At 36.6% G+C, this 23,130-nt stretch overlaps 1 protein-coding gene across 2 annotated transcripts in view; it reads left to right on the forward strand.

The window, feature by feature from the left end:
* Positions 1-23,130, forward strand: part of PLXDC2 (plexin domain containing 2) — a 259,764-nt gene that overhangs the window by 192,453 nt on the left and 44,181 nt on the right. For both annotated transcript variants that reach the window (XM_066198866.1, XM_066198875.1), the window contains exons 7-9: positions 5,270-5,369; positions 14,169-14,264; positions 15,174-15,255. In XM_066198866.1, coding sequence (XP_066054963.1) covers positions 5,270-5,369; positions 14,169-14,264; positions 15,174-15,255 — 278 coding nt within the window. The remainder of the gene's footprint in view (positions 1-5,269; positions 5,370-14,168; positions 14,265-15,173; positions 15,256-23,130) is intronic.

Here is a 23,130-nt window from a genome sequence, read left to right on the forward strand (position 1 = left end):
TGTCATTGAAGGTCTCCAAGCTGAAGCACCATGTAAGAAATGCAGCAAACAGGTTGCCGGTCGCTTCATCAAGCATCCCGCATGGGCTCTGTATTAGTGACACCAGGCACCAGAAGAGTCTACCTTTAAAATAACTGTGATTATACATTTAAAGCAGATACAATTAGGGTCTTTTATGTCTAATGCACTTTAGTAAGTTTTACCTTTTATTGCTTATTTATTCAAACAGTTTGAGTCCCTTTTTCACATTCTTCCTGCTCCCAAATTAGGTTTGCTACCTCATAAACCTGATGCTTACCACCATGACAGGATCCCGGTGGAGGTTTCCTGAATACCAAAGGAGTTTCTCTGCCCAATCTTCTGCATTCCGTTGTTTTTCCCAGTAGAGAACAACCTGAAATTTATACTTTTTATCCAAAATTAAAAAAAAAAATTATAAAAGGAGCAGAACATCAGAAAAGACAAATATGGCGACATCAGAATATTTTTCAGAAGGGTTAGTTGTTAACAGAAGGAGCTGTATGGTCAAGTTTTCAAACTGTGAAAACAACTTGAAATATAACAAGGTCCTATAGCAAGTAAAATATTTATTTATTTCTTTAGCAATTTTCTTCATTTAAAGTGCATGCAGCTTCCATTTAAAATATCACTTTGCTTCCAACAACTCTTAGTACTCTGGCAAACGGTTGACATGTGAGGAAACATCGGCTGGCATGTAAATTTTACTGGTATACCTCTTCTACATATGAAATACATTACAATGCAAACTAGCCAGCAGAACATAGGAATAAAGAAGAATTTTGGCAAATGCATACTTTTTATGTATTAGTAGTGAATACTCATTTCTTATGTTCTAAATTTCACTGAAGTCCAGTTCTCAAGGGTTTCACTTCTTATTATACAAAATAACTATTCTATATACTCTTTTCCCATTAATGCTTAGAGCTAATGTTCCTTAGTGTAATATTTGGTTTCTTTTTTTGTCCATGATTAGTACAGAACAAATTAGGCAAAGGTTCCATAGGCCTTGTTAATTGTTTAGGATATTTTTCTTAATATCATTGGAGACTTTCTTTGTTCATTTAAATAGTAATGACTCTCTATTTATGTAGTCATCCAGAAACCATTATTAAAGTTAAAATATTTGCTCAAAATTGCCCAATATGTGAGTTAGGAAAATAATTCTAAAAAGGCTTGCAGCAGAATAAACTTCTATCCTAAAAAGGAGACAGAATTGAATGAAAATTATTAAGTGCTAGCACTTAAATAAAATTGATGGCCCTTCTGGCATGAAGAAAAATATTCTGTTTTCAGTTAGAAGAATTCAAACCTTGCTATTATTTCCTGAAAACTAAAAAAAAATATATTAAAAAATAAAAACCGACAAAAAAAAAACGCAACCAAAAACGAGAAAAACCCAAAACCACAAAAAAACTCCATTAAAAAGAAATCCCATGCTGTGAATGTATTCCTCCTGCATTATACCTGCTTGGCATTTCTTTGCCTTTTTTATTGTTACCAAAAATATGGGCATAAAATGCCATAAAATCCTTGCCAACCATTAGCAATCACTTGCATGTTCCTAGCTCTCTGCTCAACTATTTAACATGTCAACCTGTTATGACATATCTTGCCATTCAGGTAAGATATCCAGAACAGCAGGTCTCTGCTTTCTGTCTATGTTTTGCTGTAATTTTCCATAAATTATTTTAATATTTACTACAAGCTTTCTGTCAGAAGGGAATGTTTCCTAATTAGACAGCATATGATTAAAGCTTTTTTTGTCTTGACATCTCATGCAAAAGATTTCACCTGTAATATGGCACTCAGTACACACAATACCAATTTCTTTTTCCACACCTTAAAATTAGTATATGTTTTTGTAAATATAAGTATAATGACACTATAGTTTTTCAGGAGAATAAGAGTGTTCCTCTGTGGTGGATTGCCTTCTACTTTGACTGCATCTCTGACTGTGTGATTGTTTCACACATGCTGCCCTTCAGTTTGAAGAGCTGACTATACTAATTTGATTTTTTTTTTTTTTTTTGATCTTACAGAAGCTCTTGCTTCTAAGCCCTGTTTCTAAAACATGTATCCAAACTTTCGGCTGCTGCTTCTATTAGACTGGACCCTACTACTTTCGTATTTGTGTTAGAAAATATTCTGAAAGTTCCTTGCTCTCAGTAGAATGCCCAGCACTGCAGTATTGACACCTGCAGGGATTTTGGCAAAATCCACTGTTACTTCTGCTTCAAATGTTTCTAATTTCTCCTGAAATTTTTGTATATATTTTCTGTTGAACTTGGCTACTGCATCCTGTTTTAGTACCACATATCATTGACTCATTCATAATTTTATTAACTTTCAAGGTCTGAACCAGAAAAATTGGAACAAAAATTTGTTGTAACAAAATTTAATTTATTAAAAATAAAATAAAATAAACACCTCACTTGTGGCATTATTACTGCAAGAACTCATCACTTCTTCCCAGAAACAAAACAAAACCAAACCAAACCAAACAAAACAAAAAATGAGTTAGTTTGCCATTTTCATAATTTTTGAGGGAAATATGCAAATTGTTCAGTAATTCAGAAATTCACAAGAAACCTGAAAAGGCACTAGACTAAAAAGAAAGAAAAGTCTTATTTGAGAAGATCAGAGTGCAACTTCTCCTGATTTATATTCACAAAACACAAATGAGTATAATCCTTTTCATTCAACAGACACAATTTATGCATTTATATGGCGATTTTGCCAGCATATTTTTGTCAGACACCTACTCATGCCAATTCCAAATACACTTTGTGTCCTTTCTTCATCTGCCATGTTTTCTCTCTAACTTGAAGAGAAAGTCATTGCATCCTGCTCATAAGTGTTTTTCCTAACTTAACTTTCAGTAGGTTGTCTAGCATATCCTCAAAATCCTTTAAGACAGTTTCTTTGATAGTTAATTTAAGCTTTTCTTTCCAGTATTCTGAGACTATGAATAATTCCCTTATTTTTTTAAGCTTTCATGCTGCAGAAAATTTATAGACTTACTTCTGAACTTAGTGAGTCTTTTATTTTGAAGAATTTGAAAATATGGCTTTTGGCCTTCTGTCACATTATCCAATAACTGCATCAGAGCTAAGCTGATAAAAGCCAAATTTAAGCTGATGTATTGCTAGCAGTATTTCCAAGCCAGTTCTCTTCTTCCTGTCATTTTGACAACATGCCTCAAGCCTTTTTTATATCAGACCAGATCATGTATGCAAGAACCCCCCAAAAAACAGTCACTAAGTTAAGGAAAAGGAATGGAAATTTATGACAATGTTTAATACACCAGAACTTACTTACCAGTGTAATCGAGAGAAAGCAAAACAAAAATGTATTTTGGGAACAAGGAGAACTGCTAATATTTAAATCTAATGCCAGAATTCATGCTATTAATTGTCACATAGACAGAACTGAATCCTTGGGTACTGGAGGGATAACCAGCTTTTTACTTCAGCATTTTTCTATGTGAAAAATACTGGGCAACTATATAATTTTTGTATTTTTACATAAGTAAAGCCAGAGCAAGACATTAGGTTAGCTAAACTAATACTTTGTTTCTTACAGTTGATTCAGTTCTATCTGTCTTCAGCCTAGAAATTTCTGGTTGACTGAAGGGCAGCTTTGAAAAATAAGATACTCAAATATAAGATATCTGAAAGCAGAAACTGGTAGTAAGTCATAATTGCTCGTAGAAAGCTGGGGCTTATCGTACTCCTAAGGTACTCGCCTGAACTTCTGGTTATATCTTTCTGTGCTAGAATAAAAAACTCTTTAGCCCCTGGGTAATTTCTGTCTCTCATAGTATTTGCTTGTGGTAGCCTAACCAACTTTTCAGTATTTCATCCAGAAGTCAAATGGATAGAACCCTTTAACACTTCTGTTAATAGCATTTGAGAACTGGAGAAGTTAAAAAAATATTTTTATGGCTCTTTTAATCTTCCTTCTCTTAATTTTTTTGGCATCTATTTAAGAAATATGTCCTCTCAAAATCTGTGGAATGTATCAGCAATGATCTGATTTTCAGGTGCAAATAAAACAGTCAGCCCACATCCAGCCTGTATTTCAGAATGTTTGTGTAACCAAATATCATATCAATTAAGTTTTCTTCCTGAGATGTCCCTCTGACTGCTGGAGTTGTTCATCCACTACAATACCGAGATTCCTTCCAGACCTGCTGCTTTCTACACCATGGTCCCCATGGTCTACCTTGCACTCTTTTTTGTCTGTATTATATCTTTGTATTTTTTTGCACTGTCTAACCTTGCTAATTGATCCAGGCATTTCATTATTTTTACTCTGCTAGTGCCATCTGGAGAACTGCTAGGCAGTAAATTTATGTTTCCTTCTCGGTCTTGGATGGAAGCTTTGAATGCTGTAAAGACACAGTGTCAGTCTGAGCTGCTCCTTTAGTGAGGGCTGCTTTTTGTGATCAGCCAATCTAGTTAACTATATTAGTATTGCAGAAATGCTACATGTCACTAAATCAAACATCTTAAAAAATTTTAGTCCTGCAACATCTATACAAGGATCAGCCAAAGCTGCAATCTCATCCCAAGAATGAAATCAAACATGACATTTGTTTTCATGCAACCATGTTACCCAGTGTCAATAGCTCGGTAAAAAGCTGGAATGGTCTATGACTATCTACATTTTTTCATTTCTTCCTCTAGATATTGGCAATTGAGCATCTGGAACTTTCCATGTTTATCGCAGCACTTTTTTCCTGCTATTTGAGAACATATTAAATATTATTATGATTCTCTCAGAGTTCTTTGCACATAAAAATTCACACAGTTTTCAGTGTATATTAACTGACCTGTATTTAAAATGTTCATCCCAAGCTAAACTTTCACAGTTTTTGTGTTCAACAGTAGACAGGAGGTATTGCCTCCTTGTCGTTGAGCGTACTGGCACATCATCCTACTTTTTCTTCAGCTGAGGGAAATAAAATACTGTAAATTACTACCCTCTTATGCTTTGTCACTGAAAATAGTTCTACCTGTAAGGGTTTGTGTGAAAACAATGCAAAGAAAGCTGAGATAAAATACAAACTAAACCAGTAATTTCTGTCTTCAAAAAATTCTCGACTCTATTGTACTATATAGTATAAAATATTTATCCAGGACTTTTAAGTGACACTGGTTAAATGTTCATTTTGGTGGTGCTTTTTATTTTTAGTCTTTTTTTCTAGTTCCATATTTCAATAATATCTTCCTGTTTTGTCTTTTAGATTCCTGTTGCTGTGACACAGATAAGTTCAACCAACCACCCAGTGAAAGTGGGACTTTCAGATGCATTTGTGGTCGTGCACAGGATCCAGCAAATTCCCAGTATGTAGAATAGCAGTGGTGCTAATGGTTTGGAGGCTGGGAAATTAGTATAAGCTGATTTCATCAAGGATGATTAGCTGCACAACAAATCACTTAGCTAATTTCAGCTTGTTAATTCAAGTGTAATTTTATTTGCTTAATAATTCCCAATATGTCTTTTCCTGTCATTGTTTCTTTTGAGCTGATAACTTAAGTAAATAAAATTAAATGGCCAGTCAAATTAAACTCTCAACTGGCTCAATTTGATTTTACATAAATACTTTATCTGGAACTATGCTTTCATATCTATAGTAAAGAAAAATCAATCTATATCCAAAAATATCCAGGCTGAAAGCTCTTGATAGTTTATTCTGTACTTCAAATTAATGTACACATTTTAGTGAGAGGAAAGAAGAGGAGATGTATTTATTAAATAACATCTTGAGCTCACATAGTCATGGCAGCAGTATTGAAGTGGCATTTAGTTTTGTCTGGCTTTAGTTATATTTTGTATGGCTTCACTAAAAAAAGCAGTAGGAAATCAGGTGTGACTTTCTCAATGCTTTAATGTACTGTGTACAGAACCCTTTGAGGTTCTTTAGCCATTAGAGAATATGTTCACTTTTCAAGTCTACTGGGTTTACTTACATATTTGGAGAAAATTTACTAAGATCAGTTTTCGATGAAGCCCTGATAGCAGGGTGTAGATGGAAGGAGCTGTTCTTGAACCAAGCTCCTAGGACTGAATCCAGGCATATTCCCCTAAAGTGAGCTCTAGCAGACCTTCGGTGCTCACAGGGACTAACCTGATCCAGCCCAGTTTTAAGACAGACAGCAGATGCGGCTGACACTGTAAAAGCTAGTGCTATTTGGCCTCTCAGCTCATCCTATCTCCTCATCACGTAGAAAACTGTCCTTAACATGAGGGAGCATCAACCCTATGTCTTATATGTCCTGTCATGGGTAATATGGAAAATTTCAGTACTATTTGTTACTTGTGAGTTCAGAGTAGAGTGAAGGATGTTGGCATGCCAAGATTTCACTCAAGAGACAAGAAATTTGTTTCTGAAGTATGATAGGTAGCTGTGATGTGCCTATGTTTGCATGGGTTGGTTTTGAGTGTTTAAGAACAAATGAAACTAGGCAACAAATTTCAGTCATTGTAAGTGATATTTGCAAGCAAATCATCTGAATATTTCTGAATCTTTAGCTTGTAGGAACTCCAAATATGGATTCAGGTGGAAATAAGGTTGATTGATTTATGCAAATGATTTATGAGAATAGTCACAGAGAAATTCTATCCAGGAGATGCAACAGGATGGTATCTTTTGACGTTGTGCCTCCATAATCAAACAACACTAAAGATTGTATTAGATTTATGTATTTTGTATGTAAAATATATGGTAGACGTGAGTTTTTATTCAAGTCTGAATGTTTCTTTTTGTAGAAATATTTCAGACAAGCACCTTGTTTTACTACCAATAAATAATATTGGTTTTGATGAATGCAGTTACTAGTATTCTGGTTTTAGAATATCTTTTTTTTTTCACATGACAGTTTCTGCTAACAGAAGTGAAACTATAATGTGGGTAAGGAGTATAAAATGTGCCACTGCTACAGCAGCTTTGAGAGCATTATTAATGTATTGCTGTTTACAATGCATTGCTTTTGCCCCTAACTACCAGTTCTGTGGGTAGTGGTAATTCATGATTAGTTTTGCTAAATTGCAGCTTACACTAGAGCTAATATTAATCAAGACAACCATAATTTCACATTAGATTTTCCTGAAGCTGAATTGTGTGCTCAATGAAATAGGTTTATATTGATGAGTACAGGCAATATAACAGCACCTTGACAGAAGTGGTAAATAATGTCAGTCCATAGAAAGCCAGTATGAGATGCTCTTAAAAGATGCATGTTCTTGAATTTTTGTTTTTCAGAGGTATTAAATCAGCTATGGCTCTAGTCAATTACTGAAAAAGTGATATGATAGAATTGTTGTTTTACTTTATTTGTTGGCTTCTTAAGACAATGGAAGAATATAAATTGTTGTTTGTCCCAAAAGAAGGCAAAAAAGTATAACTACTAGTTCTAGCTTTCCACCTTATCAAAGATTTTTCCATCAAAAGAACCCAGTCTCCCTTTATGTTCATGGCTAATTATTAAAAAAAAAAATTAAAAAGCCAAAAACATCCCGCTCAAATAATACCAAAAAACCCACTCCTAACTCTACTGCTTCATGTTTGAGCTCTGTCAGTTCTTTTTCTATATATTGTGCATTTGAAAAGGAAAGTGTCACTAAGAGCAACACAAGCCTGTTCGAACAAATATATTCCCTCAATTTTTAAAAATACTAAAGGTCTTTGGTGCCTTTTGTGTGCTCAGTATTCTAAAATTTCCATATACCAGACCTAGTTTATGAAAGTAATTTCAGAAGATTTAGAGCTAACTATTTATCAGATTTTTTTTCACATGTACTGTCCAAACTATTGATAATAACTTTTTTATTCTTCTGAAAGGTGAGTTCAAAAGCCGGGCAAACCTATTTCATTCTGAGGAGAGCAAAACATGCTTTTTGATCAGCCATTTCAATTCAAAAGTGCATTTTAATGAGTGCTGAAAAGTATTTTGAAGACCCAAGAGCTAAAAGGAATGGTTTTCTGAACTTTTTTAAATGGAGGAACTTGAGAATATCATACCTGTTTTTATTTATATAGTTCTTCATGTAAAGGCTTTGCAGTAATACCCCTTTTATCTGCCCCTAAAAGCATACAGGTACATACACTTGTTCACCTTTAAGAGTTAGAGCATGGAGATGGGATATTGGCAGCTGGTTTTCTGGCTGTTTTGTGTTTGGTATATTTCTTTGATCTGCTAGTACTTCTTGCTTATAGACCATGCCTTTATTTTCCACTTACAATTATATTATTTCAGATTAGCCACTATTTTATATCTAGATATAGAGATCCCTGTATATACTCTAGTGGTGTTTTGGAATGAATGGTAATGCGTTAAGGGGAGTAAGTTTCTGATCGACACAAAGGTTAACCTGATAATTCTGAGATTTATATGACAGCAAAATGGCAAACAAAGTCCTTTGATTAATTTCACAGGAATAGTTTCAGCTCTTTCCAGGTAATTCAAATGAAGTCCCAGGCTCGGGTGCTCAGCTTCTTATGTATAGGTTAGAGTGACCATCCTGAATTCCTCTTCTTCAGACATGTTGAACACTTGCACAGTAACTAGTTTTTCTTTTGTAACAAACACAGTGAGAAAGTTTCATGTATGTTTCCAGCTAGAAACATGATTGGTGATGACAGATCTGGGAGCTTTACATATTCCTCCAGCAAGTCTTTTTTAAACACCTTCACTGCCCACCTTCTCTATCCAGTTCCCTTTCACTTCTTGTTTATTTCTTTGCCATCCTTGTCATTCTGTCTTTGGTCTTTCTTTCACTTGCCTGTGCTGTCCTTTGCTCTCCCTTCTGCAGACTCCCAAGATCTGTCTTGAACTTCATGACCATCTTTCTTCCCCTCCGTTTTTCCTCTCCTTTAGGATTGCTGTGTTTCTCTCCTTTTTTTCAGTGCTCTTCCCTATTGTCTTTCAATTAACTTTTTGTTGTGCAAGAAGAAATGAAAAAACATTTCCTGCCACTTTTGTATTTTAGCAATAAAAACTCCACCAGAGACCCTTCCCATATTGTTCTTCACAAAACCATGAAATACACTGTCAAATGAGAGAGTGCCAGATTCAGGGGATCTACACAGTGAATTACCAGTCTTGCACTCAGAGATCACAGGTAGTAGGTTTGCCTCCACAATGAGACATACTTCTTTGTGATTTTGGCCTCTACTGTATTAGATGCAGCTCTTTTAGAAAATCTGTGCCTTGACAACTCTAACATTTAATTACACTGAAATTATTCAACAACACTGTGTACAGAAATGAAATTGTAGCTGAGCTATGTCTTAGTAATATTCCAGCTTCAGTGCAATTAGTGTCACTCAATATGTAGTGTAACTCAAGCATATAATTAAGTGACAACTCTGCATGTTGTAAATGTTTGCTCAAGATGTCTCACCATTTTGTTTACAGCTATGAAGCCCCTCAAAGAACTTTAGGATTACCTTCTTGAAGGGTAAAACACCACTGGCCGTTTATGCTCTGATATCTATTATATAAAGGTGCAGCAGCACTTGGGAAATCACAAGTCTGATTTCCTGCTGCCTTACTGGTAGTATTATCATTTACCTCTGTGCAAAATGGACCCTAAAGTTATCACTCTAAAATCATAGTATTTATTCTTCTTTACAGTAGTGTAACTAATCCCACAGAGCCAGCTGCTCTAGCCCTGCATGTTTGTCTGATGGTCCAAAAGGGTTTATGCAGGCAGATGGGTTCCTTGCACTAGATGTCTGACTCAGGAGCATGCTGTCGATCTTTAGTAGAATGATAATATTCCAGGAGTAGTACAAGTTGATCCAAGTTTAAAAATTCACATAACTGGCCACAGACAGATCTCAGAGTGAGGCAGTTTGTTACATGGTGGGGTTGGGGAATAAAGCAAGTTTTTCACACCTAGATCCTGTACTAGGTGCTTCTTGGCTGGCAACAGGTATTGGGGCAAATCTGGAAGGACATGGAGAGTTTCAAAGTAAATCATGTGTGCTAGGCACAGACTATTGGGGCAGAACAGCTCTTAGTACATTGTTGCTAAAAATATTTTCAGAGCCTACTTCACTGGTTTGCTTGTTCACAGATCATACATCTTTGAGGTGCAGCTCCCAGGTTTATAAGGATTTTTTTAGTAATTTTTAAGAGAATGATAAAACAATTCGGGAATCTGAATTTTTATCTAGATTAAGATGTGTGTTATATTCAGTGGAGCAATTATGGACGTATTTGGATTATAGGCAGTGTCAGTGACTCAAGAATTATTTAATTAATATTGATAAGTTTAGCAATATAAAGCCATTAAAGGACAGATGCTTTGACATTCTGATTCCTTTACCTTTTATGTTGACAGCAATCAGACATACCAAGTTGACAGGTTTTATACAGCCAGTGATGTTAAACAAGGTCCCTGCCAAGCAAAGCCAGTGTCTGTATAACACAGCAGCTGTGCCCCTCCCTTTTCTATGCCTTATATTTTCCACAAATTGCTTGCAGCTTGTTGGATATGTTTCATAAATTGTTTACTTCAAACTGACATCTGCATAATCAAATGAACCCTCTTACCATTTGTGTTTTTTCTGTCAGCAAGACTTAAAAGTATGTCTGTGTGTATACGTATGGCCTTATTTAGCAGTTATTTCTGGGTATATGGCCAATCCGTATGCCCTAGAAATCTTTCCCTGAAAAAGGCCTTTATTTGTGTGAGCATATCATTTAAAAACTCAGAGTGACTTCTCCAGTATTTTCACATTTCACTGTATTGCAGGTTTTAGCTGAGGAATGGTGTATGAGGTAAAGTGATTATGTAATGGAAAAGATACAGAGAGATTTTGCATCTGTCAGACACATATTTAGAATGGTTTCTTCTGAACTACTGTCCCTTCAGACATGTTAAGAAATCCTTGGTGCTCTCCTGGCACTGCTCGCCCTCCAGAGTACTCTCCCGACTGAGTACTTTTAGTCAATGCTTGCAGTTCTGTTTCATAGAATACTTATATTCCATTATTTATTTAAATACTACTGTGATAAAACTACATATATTTATTTTGCCACAGCAGAATCTTGCACATTTATAATTTACCAATCCATTGCTTAATCCCTTGAAAGGATTCTTTCAAATGGCCTTCTGACCCCCATGTTATCTCTTTCAATCAATGAGGAACATGTTCTTTACCTCAAGTAGCTAGTGTTTTCTTCAGGTTTTTCTGCTGGGACTGTACCTTTGGCGTGTGTTCAAAGATAGCACAAGCGCATGCCATGAAAACAAACCAAAAAACAATCTGAATCATACTGTGTATTAAACCAAGTATAAAAAAATATAGTCTGTTAATAAAAAATATATTTAAAGTTATACCATTTAGTTTAAAAGTGTTTGAGAAACCCAGACGTGTAGAAATGTGAAATATTTTTGTGACTAGGAGAAGACTATAAACATTTTTTGAAATTCAGAAACAGGAATGGTACTTCAAAAGCATACAAAAGTCCTTTTCCATTCCTCCCTTCTCTGCTAGACTTGATGTAGTATTTCTTTATTGCAAAATATCTGCACAGGCTGCTTAAATATTTATCTGTTACCGCATCAAATTATTTCACTAGTTCTTGCCATGTTAAGGTCTGTGCTGAGTATACATGGGCTCATAAGCTCTTTGTGCTTCTGCACTAGTACTTTTTTGTTAAAGAGCTAAATAGAAAGCTTAAGTCAAAGAACAAATACCACCTGAATGAAATGCAACACCTGTCCTGGGTTGAAGCAGGAGTGTGTGAAGAGGTTAGGGGGAAAGCATGAGGGAAGAGTATTCATTTTCCTGTTTGTCCTGTTGTGCTTAGTTTTTTTAACCAATTTTGTTAAGGGAAATCGGCTCACAATTCAAAATAGGGAGAGAAATGTGCATTTTAAATATCTAAGCATGGCATGTTTAAGTTATGCTTCTGAAAGAATCTAGGCCTGCGTGTTTTTCTATCCTGCCTAGTCAGGCAGATAAAATTGAATGCTGACGTTTCTAACCACCTGTCTGCAAGTATATATAAAGATGTTAGAAGGTGACTATGCAAATACCTCTCTGTGCTGAAGATAGATGCCTCATATGCAAACTCACCACCTGAGGTTGACACAGTCATCTTTCCGAAGAAAAAGATCAAACTTGAGTCTGTCAGGCAGTGGGATTTAATGGAATTAACAGTCATGCTGAAATACACAGTATTAGATTTTTATATATATATATATATATATATATATATATATATATAAACCACACTTAATTCTCTTAAAAGTAGTGTTTTTCAGAAATTTCATGCACTCGGTGATGTAAAAGTGCATATGCCCTGAATCTCTGATTCCTACTGAGTCTTTGGAAAGCCAGAAGCTCCTTATTTCTTGTAAGCCCTGTAAGGAGCCTGTTAAGAAAGGTTCAGCGTTAACAGGATTATAGTATGCCAGTCTGTACCAGTATTGATGAGGTGCAGTTCAAGTAATATGTGGACACCCAGCACTCTATGTATTCACTTCCTTTTTTTTTTTTTTTTTTTTTTTTTTTTTTTTTTGGACAGAATGTTAAAAATTTCTGTGGAGGCAAATTACAGCCTTCAGCCTTGGCAGGAACTCAGCTCAAAGACATTTTACAATCACTCTGATTGGGCTTTTAGGAGACTGACCATCCTCTGAGCATAAACCCCTTGCAGCTGGCAAGAGATTTTCCCTACCCCAGCAGACAATTAGCTTGGTCTTGAAAACTCTTTCTGTCCAGTGGGTCTGAAGGACATGGCTAAGGCATTTATTGGGGTAAAGTTTGGCACCTGCCCATATCCATCTTTTAGCTAGTCAGAATGACCTTGTAGGTAACATAGAAAACTAGTTCAATTACAGGTTCATTTCATACTGAAAGAGGTTTCTGCTGTCAGGAGGGGTGAAGTCATAGCAAAGCTTCAAATAAATTGCAAGAAGTAGTTGGTAATGGTGCTGATTTGGAGCTAAATAGAAACATTCTTTTCTGAAAGCAAGATACTGCCTACTTGTCCCTGAGAGCTAATGAGGTAGGAGAGGGCAGAAAAGCTGCTTCCTCAAGCAGCAAGTTGTGCCCTAATCCATATTGGACTGGCAACATAGAAGACCTTTAAAGACTGGGTTTGTGACTGTCTACAAGTCTCTTCTGTTACATATAGACACAGACTGGTCACTGGCTTGAGTAACCTGTTAGTCCTTTGTAGGTGACCCTTAATTCCTCTCTGGAATGATTGCAGAGGGTCAGTGGTTGCATTTAGCTCTGATTTCAGTTAGTTTAGCAGACCATCAAAAAGAACATAAATATGAAACCAGCACACCCAGAAAGCTGTCATTTTTGTGTCAGATTGGTGTTAGAGGTTGTACTTTTGATTTTCAAATATACACGCTTGCCAGTCTATGTTGCGAATGTATGTATAAAATCTGGAATTTTCAGAACACCTTAAAGGATATTGTTCTGGGAAGCAGTGTGTGTTTTTTTCACGTTTATCTTGTGCTTGGGTCTTACAGGTGCTTGTGAGTTCAAAGCCCTTAAGAACAGTACATTGACTAAATTGAATTTCTGCTTTGAGAAACTCAGGTGCAGTCAGCCTGTGTAAAGATTATGCATAACGGCTGTTTAGGAAGATTGTCTTCTTTAATATAATGTTATAATATGAAAATATATTCTAGTACACTTAGATGTGAGCCATCTTGCAGCTAACAAGTTTGATTAAACAATGAAACCAGTTTTGTTTGCACATCTGACAAAATGAGCAAATAAAGCATTTCTCTCAAGTGTGTAAGCTGAGTAAAATGTCTTAGGAAAGCAAGCATCTGAAATACACCCTAAAATGTCTGACAGTATACTCGCTAGAATTTCTGCCTAAATCAATGACTAAGATGCTCGAGAGCACACTCAGCATTTTCATAATTCTTTGCCAGGAGAACTACCTTTTCTGGCAGCTCTGTGGGCTTCTCCACTGAAAAATTCTCTATCTATCGTTACATGTTATTTTGTGATATTCAAAGTTATAAATATATTCTTGAGAAAAATCATAGCCATATGTGCACCTAAGGAACAGGTTGCATTCATTGCATCCACTATTTTTCACAATCTAAAGACTGCAAAAGAAAGAAATATGATTTCTTTTTTTCTTTCCTGTTAGATGTCCGCAGAAGAACAATTTATGAATACCACAGGGTGGAGCTACAGATGTCAAAAATTACCAATCTCTCAGCTGTCGAAATGATACCTCTTCCAAGTAAGTAAAACATTACATAAGCAGGATCCAGATCTAGAAAGCATATATCTCCCTCTCCCTCCCAGCAACACAGACACAATTTCAAATATTTTGTTTTATCTGTGGACTTGGAATCATAAACAGATTAATTTATCCTCTCCTAGATTCCCATACGGATGACGCATTATCCAGTTCATCCTCATGTATCTCAAGTTAGTTTGTAGGTATATAGCTCCCAGTAGGTTTTGAATGAAATTTGTGCCAAATCATTTTTTCAGAAGAATGATTATATTGCCTTTAAATGTGTTTCCTTAAGAAAAAAAAGAACAGTTTTCATGCTTGCAATGCAAACATCAATTCTTCTGTGTACTGCGCATCACATCACAAAGGCATATCCCCAAACAAATGGCTCCAAATGTTTTGCAGTTCATCTGGTTCTTTTTTCCAAGGTAAAATTAAATCATTTAGAAATCTCAGGGTTTTAACTGCCAGCTGTACTACTGTAAAAAGAGTAGATATATCTATTTTGCTTCTTTTTTAATCCAGTTATAGTTCTTGCACATTTTTTGTCTGTCTTATTACCTACTTATGTCTGAATGTTAGCAACACCAAAGAACAGTGGAGCCAGGGAGGAAAGAGATATAAGGAAATACTTAATTTTGAACAAAAAGGTAAAAATTTAGAAATGCAGCTGAATGAACAGTTGTGGAAGTAGGAATACATTTACAAATGGAATAACACAGATGAAATGTACTTTTGTGTATGTAATTGTGCAAAGCATTGTAATAGGCCGGGTTCAGGGTCTTATTTTAATGTGTTTAAACCTACTGACTTCCTGAATAAATATTATCAGAAGATGTATTCTTTTGTGCTTTTTATGTGAAATATATATGAGACTAATGTAATAATCCATGTTTATCTACATCCCAGCTTGTCTCCAGTTTACCAGCTGTGGTCCCTGTGTCACTGCCCAGATTGGCTTCAACTGCAGCTGGTGCAGTAAACTCCAAAGGTAGAGAAAATAATTTCTTTTCTTTTCTTTTGGGTTTTTTTTTTGTTTTGTTTTGTTTTGTTTTGTTTTGGTTTTTTTTGTGTGGGTATGAGGCTGTGCTCAAAGGCTATCCAAAACCATTGCCTACAGGTTATTCAGCATTAAAAGTTTTTGTATTTGGGGTTTATATATATGCATTCACACGAACATAAATCTCAAGTGTGATCACCAGCAACACATCACTGTCACATTTCATTTCAACAATTAGACAAAAATAGTCAAAACAGTTGACTCAGGAGTTAAGGTTTTGTTCTTATTTCTTCAGTCATACTTTAAAATCTTTTTGAAGTAGAAAAAGAAGAAGAGATCATAATAAAAATCATATTTTCACCCTACATAATTGACTTCATCAAAAATAATTTAAACCCATGGAGATGCAAGGTGTTAATGCAACTGTAAAAACTTCCTTGATAACAGCAGGGAGACCCAGACATCCAAACAGTCAGAGTACTTTCCTTTTTAACCTGTCATTACACTTAGGGGGTGCATTGGGTCTCCTCAGCCTCTCAGGGACACATGTACAGGGACAGCCATATCCAGGCAGGAGTGATTTAGACTGTGGAGCAGCTGAAGCACAGCCAGAAAAATGGAAACTCTGCAACTGCAGCTTTTCAAAAAGTTTTTCACTCACTGACCTTGACTGACCTTCGTGACAAATTTAATCCCAGTTCTCTGAAACAAAATGCTGTATTATAATGGATATTTATTGTTGCTGGGCTCCTCAGCTCTAGTGATTAGGTTTAGAAATACTTTGTATGAAATGGATGTATACTGAAACGGTAATTAACATTCTAAAATAGTGCAATATTTTGACATCATGTTCAAGAACTGGTAAATAGCTGAAGGAAACAGCACAGAATTAGGAAATTGGGATCATTTTTTTATGTTTTCTTAAGCTTCAACTCCTGTAGTCACTCACTTAAAAAGTAACTCTGCTCCCCATTCATCTTGCAAAAGCCTTTTTAGTGGAATTAGAGCTAAGGCAAATCAAGTAATAGAAAACATACCAAATATATTCAAGAGTAATAATACTTCTAGAAAACTGTTCCAAGCCAGCATGAATTCTTGGTTGCCTTAGCCAATTCCTTGCTTTCAGCATTGCTTCATTCTCCCTCCATCAATAGATGCTGCAGCACCGAGTTTCTGTTGCCTTTGGTTTGAGCAAGGCCTGTTGCTTTGTGGCCATATTTGGATAAATTCACTTCTATGAGTTTTTTATATGAGAAAAATCCAGACCTCTTGTGAAGAACAGGCAAATCTTCTGATCTTTTTTGTTTCTCTGTAGTTTCTAAACACCTAAGTTTCCTGAGTTCTGAAATTGCTGATAAATGTGTTTTGCTCACTGAGGCACAGAGTCACTGTGGAGAATTAATTTTATCCTTCACCTTTAGCAGGAGCAGAACCAGGCATGTTGCCACATTGTATTTCCTTCTGCTCATTTAGGAGCATTTGTGGCTGTCCCTTCACAACTGGCAAGGTGTAATTTACTGTTGAAAAATACACAGTCTGAATACGTCTATTTCTATTCAATTAAAGTTTGAACAAAGAAAGCCTTGCTTTTTGTTTGGCGCGTGGAGATCAAAGATGAGCCTACTGTGAGGTAGTCCTGCACTGTTTTACAAAACCAGCTGTCTCCACTCTGCAGCATGTTTGTGCTTTTGACAAGATGCAGCAGGTAGACTGAGTAGTTTTATTGCTATTAATTAGGCCATTACTGACAGAAGTGAGACTGTCACTTCATGCAGGTTGTCTTTGGACATTGTTTGACTGCCAGCAAAAGCAGGAACAGGAGAGGATTCCTTAGAAAAAGGATGGATACTGAAAGGGAAACTATGACTATGCTTCTACATGGGATTTTCAGTAGTTTTAAAAAGTCATATCATAATTTTTTATCTATCAAGAACAGTATTCATTCAGGTGTTAGCAAATGGAGAATTGTGTATAGAGTCATAAAATAGCTCAGAATGGAAAAGGTCATCTAGACTAACCTCCCACTCAAGGCAGGGCCAGCTGTGAGATCAGACCAGTTTCTTTGTGGTCCAGCGGCTGTGGTCCAGTCCCCAGAACACCTTATACAGGATTTTACACCTGATCGGTTAACTTGCTGTTTCCTCTGGAAACATGGTTTTGGTGGATGTCTGCTTCAGGCTTTGTTGTCTTTCTTGGCCACTCTTCTCCAGTTTCTGAAATGAAGAATTTCAACTATTTCATCTCTATGGAGAAAGAGATCTGAAATAATAAATGGTTAAATATTTTGTGAAAAGAGGCAACTTGCTTTCCAAAATGTGAAAACTGAAGATATATGTGGTTACACTGTAGGATTATTGTGATGAGGAATCATTCTGTCTCAGCTTTGAAAATTTTCTACCAGTTCTGCATACTCTCTCTGGACTCCTAATCTAGTGCCTCTCTTTTTTACCTTGTTCTTTCTCAGCATGTATATTCATTTTCAAGAGATACAAAATAAAAAAATGTTATTCCATTCTTAGTGGCAATGTCTGGTTCTAAGGAGTGCTCAGAATCATTTGCTTCGGTACCACATTGTGGTTTTGTTCCCCCCAAAAATAAATTTGCTGTGTTATAATGCTCTTTTGCATGAGATGATGAAGCATTTTCTCAACAAGAAAATCTAATAACATGGTTAAAAATCATAAAGGTTGGAAAGTTGTTAATTCCTACCTCACAGTCCTTCAACTTTTTCTGTATGTCACTGCTCTTCACTCACCAGCCTTGTAAATCAATGGAGACTTTTATCTCCTGTTACGATACACATTGCTCTGCTGCAGTAGGATAAAATCAAGGGCAAAGCATTCCATGAAGTATTAACTTAGACATTTCAGAAGTGCCTAGAGGACAAAGAAATTAATATTTACAGTCCACTTTCAAATTTGTGCTTATAGGGCTTTTTGAAGTAGGAGGAATGCTTTGGAGCAATGCCTGAGTAATGCTTCTCAGTTGCAAATCTGACTGGACACACTGGTCCAAGAGTTGAGGAACCAAAACTCCCTCTCTGGTCTGTAGACAAATCCCAGGGTGGGGAAGCCAATTAGCCTTTGTTGCAAAAGCCTGAAGAAGGCTTTGAACAGGCAGTGACAGGTTTTCAGTGTATCAATAATCTCTCGACTGATCTAGCGCTCAGATTTCTGCAGAGGGAGAATGCCTGTTTGCTTCTGAGGGCACTGATAGGTAGTGAGGGTCAGATATGCCTGGAACACAGAGATGTTCTTTTTGTGGTGCTACAGTAGGACTTTGGTGCTCTAAAGTGAGATATTCTCGAGCAGACTGACTTCCATGAGGGTAACAAGCCTACACATATCCATTGGGAAACACAACCCTTTTTCTTAGGAACCTTTTACCCCGTTTAGCCAGAGAAACATTACTAGCAGGAGCACCGTCTTGCATATCATTTTTTTCCTTGCATTAGATTTAATCCACGTATTGAATCATTCACACAGCAAAGTACAGTTTTTTAGGGGGGAAAAAAAAAAAAAACCAAAACTTTATGCAAAATATTTAACTGCACAAGGAAACTGATGAGTGAGACCATTGCAGAAAAACTTTACTCCCCCATGTGGGCAATCTGTGTTGGAATGAAAACAGCTTTATCCTACAGCAATGGGTTGTTTCCTACCAGTAACTTCAGCCCAGCTGCTGTGCAAGCTCTGCAGTGGTTGGAGAGGCAGGTTCATTTTGGATATGACTGAGGGCCAAATCCTCTATTCCTTCACTCTATACAAGCTTAAACCACCATTAGTTCTTTCATATGGGTCATCAATTTATCTACTCTGAAATCTATTATGATGTGTGTCACACAACTTTATCATGGCTGAAGTAAAGGCTCATCATTTTCCTTTGACTACAGCAGATGGAGGATCCCCCTAGGAGCTGATTTCTTTTGGAACTACATATATTTCATAATTGTTTCAGAAGTAAAACTCTTCAAAAGGAGATTAACTACAAATATGTAAGATAAGATGGTGTTCTAACTTTCTCCAGAACAAGTATCCATGTCTATAAAATGCCTGGAACACTTTAGCATCTGTCCCATGGTGGTCTCCAGTGGCTGAAATGTGGATCATTTGCCCTTCATTATCTCTGACTTCCTGACCTGTAAAAATTGGGAGAATTCATTAGCATTAGATTTGTTTAAATCATCTTCTTGTGTGTCTGAAAATGTTTATATACTCTAGGCACTTGGTATTGCCTGCACATCAGAGATGTCATTTTCTAGGAAGGTTTTTGGAAGCTTTAAGGCCACCTTGCTGTTACTTTATAGGTTCAATTTGTAAAACTTGCTTGCATATACTGAAATATGAGTTCCCTTGAAAATATTTCAGGTTGATTTTCCCATGAATAAAGATTCCCTAGATATTGATGTTTTTATTTTGATAAACTTCAGGAAAGCCTCAGATTTAGGCAGTGAAATGAAACTTATATTTCAGTGTGTTCAGAAATAAGCAGACAAAGAGCACATTCTTGCAAACTGTGCATGCTGGAGACTCAGACTATGAATGTCTCATGCTTCACTTCATCAGTACAGGATAAAAGCATCTCCCAGTACCTGCAACAACAGTCAGGTTTGGTGTGGTACCATCACCCCAACGCTGGAATGAACTGGAGTGCTGTAGTACTAAGGGCAGGAGCTGTAAACAGTTTAGATGATAGCTTTACTCAGCTGTCAGTGTTGGTACATATATACAAATTTTTAATTCTCAAAATTCTGCCGTGTGCCAAGGGCACCCAAAAGTCTAACATCGGGTCCCACAAGGATGCTTTGCTGGCAGACTCACTTAGGTTTCCAAGGGAAGTTACACAGAATAAAAGCAGTTTTTAGCTGCTTTAGCAATACTAAAAGCATTACTGCTTTAGCAGTACTAAAAGCAACTTTTAAGCAAATTCTGGATTTAAGTATCTAGGACCAAAAAATCTCTAAGTGTCCAACACTGTATGAGAAAGAATCTTCAGATGAGTCTAAGCAGGGCTCAGCACTGAAATCCCCCATGGGAGCCCCATGAAGCTTCTCTACTCAGTTAAGAGTGACGCTGCCTTGACACAACAGTCTGTCAGTGTTCAGAGAACCCCCAGAGGCACAGGAGATAAATGAATATTGATCCTCTGAAAACAAGTCACCCCTGGAGAATGGGCCATTACTTGTGGAGGTGTGTAAGGCTGAGCACTGAAACTTCCTTGCATGTCTCCAGCTCAGACCAGCTCCACTCTCCTGAGTCACTGGCTGCCTGGAGACTCAGGATTAACTTCTGGCACTGCTCTCCAGGCAGCCTTGCTGGGGACTTGCCAGGGTCTAAAACAGAAGTGAGATTTTGCACTTTATCCTTAAGAGTCTCAGTTTTCCAGAGTACGCACTGAATAATGTGGTTTGAAATCATACCAGTTTATGGTGTTGACCCACAGAGTGCAAACCCCTGGTTTGAAAAGTGCCCTGAAAGACTGTGAAAATTCCAGGACTTTTTGAGTGCAGTGATGAGCCAGGACATTCCATGCACTTTAGGGAGTCATACTGCCCTTGTGTGTATGCACAGCTCCCAAAGCTTCTAATACTCTTAAAGCAATCCTGAGCTAAAAAAAAAATGAAAGAATCCCATTTGTGGTGCATTTTACTTCAGTGCTTAATCCTGTGTGCCAACAATAGCACCAGTTGTGTAAATGGACAGGTTATAGCTGGGGCTTATGGAATGTGTTCTGAGCAAAGTGAAAAATCAGAAATGTGTCTGGTAATGGTAGCAGTAATGTGATTTAAGGCATGATACTTCTCATCTTTTATTATGATAATCACTATTCCCATCTAAGCAGGTAATAAAGAAACAAGTTGTTTTGCATTCCACACTGATTAGCTGGAAAGTAGGGAAGGGAGACTCTTTTGGCACCTGCATTTTTTTAAGAAAACATGCTACAGTTGAAAAATGGACAGTTTCCCATAGTGCCCTTATGGTAACTGAGGTGTAAAAAATTCCTATTACTTGTCTTCTGAACTTCTGGATAAGTTTGAAATGTCTTGTTTGTTCTTCTTCCTTTAGAAGGAAATTGGAAACATGTTTGGTTAACTTTCAAATGTGAGTTTATGTCTGGAAATTTTAAGTATTAGGTAGAAGAAAAGGATTATGGTTTTTGTTTGTTGGTCTGTATATCTCAATTGACAAGAACTCTTTTCATTTAAAAAAAGTGTTGACTCAAATATTGTAGTATTTATAATAGCCTTATGTAACTTAAAATATTTATCAACTGAGCAAAGCACCTTCCCTACAGAATTTATGAAACCATAAAAATAATTACTATTCTATCTGACTAGAGAAGCCTCTGGATTTACAAAAGAAAGTAATTAAGTCCAAATAAGAAATGCATAGCTTATTTTTGGATATCTACATTTTCCTCAGTTTTTGTTGGACAGCTGACACAACAACAGGGGTTGTGGATTCCACTGAAGAGCTGGGAAAGGCAGACCATTGACTCCATTCAGCTTGGTGTCATCTGCAAACCTTCTGAGATGGCACTCGACCCCACTGTCTGTGGCATTGATGAGGATATTAAATAACACTGATCCCAGTACAGACCCCTGAGGGATCTCTTGTCACCGGTCTCCATCAGGACATTGATCCTTTGACCACCACTTTCTAGATGCAAACATCTCACCGGTTCCTCATCCACTACACCATCCAACCACCAAATCTGTATCTCTCTCCGGTTCAGGAGGGATGTTGTGGGGAACTGTGCCAGAGGCCCTACAAAATTCCAAATGGGCAATATCCACTGACATTCCCTTCTCCACTGATGTAATCACTCCATCATAAAGCCTTGAGGTTGGTTCAAAATGCTGACTTTTAAATACTTCCTCATTTTAACTGCTTGAGTTTTAAGGTTGTGGGGTTTTTGTTTGCTTGTTTGTTTGTTTGTTTGTTTAAATTGCTTTAGAAATATTTCATAGTTCCATTGCAAATTAAAAGATGGGAGGAAGACTGGCTGGTTTATACTCAGGCTGGTTTTATCCAAACAGTATTTAACTGACAGTAGTGTGCTGTTATTTTAAAATTGGTCACAGTACCTTAGCCACTGAAATACAAACAAACAAAAAAAAGCATTTCTCTGGATTAAGTAAACCACCAGAGGGAGCATATATAATCCATTCAATGTAATAGTTTCATATACAAATTACAAGCAAAATCTCATTTTCGATGCTTTTGAAAGGCTAGAGGTTTAAAATATAGTGTATTCTGTTAAATATATTCCATTCTATCAAAATGTCTGACTTCATGAATTTGCTGATCATACCCCTGCTTCAGACGAAGCAAAAAAATGTGCCCAAATTCTGAATGTTTGTGTGCCACTACAGCTGGAGGGTTTTTTGTGAAAATACAGCTGAGTCCTAACACACAGGTCTTAACAATCAGATTGTTGAATTAGGTCACATTTACCCTGTGATAAATGAAAAGTATTGGCAGTACTTTTTCTAGCCTGAATACAGTTTCTTTTCCAATTATGAAGCAATCATATTGCAGACCTGAGAATAAGAAAGTATGGCCCTTTGTCAGAGTTTGTTCTAGAATGCAACATATTTTTCTTTTATTTTAAAAGTTCTATTGAGAGAGCAATTGATCTTTTTAAACAAGTGCAACAAATGTATCAAGAATTAATGTGTAAATTTGTCAGCCCTGATATATCACTGATAGGAACAATACAATAAGTAGATCTATACTTTATTGAGCAGAAAATTGCTCCACACTCAACTTCTTCTTTCCAAGGTGCTTGCTCCTAATTTGACAAGCTAATTTGCCCTCATGCACTGCAAGAAACTGTTAGGAAATTAGCATTCAATAATTAAGA

Source organism: Chamaea fasciata, unplaced genomic scaffold (assembly GCF_029207755.1).
Source record: "Chamaea fasciata isolate MVZ Bird 193981 ecotype frontalis unplaced genomic scaffold, bChaFas1.0.hap1 SCAF_1, whole genome shotgun sequence".
In the NCBI taxonomy this organism is placed as follows: domain Eukaryota; kingdom Metazoa; phylum Chordata; class Aves; order Passeriformes; family Sylviidae; genus Chamaea; species Chamaea fasciata.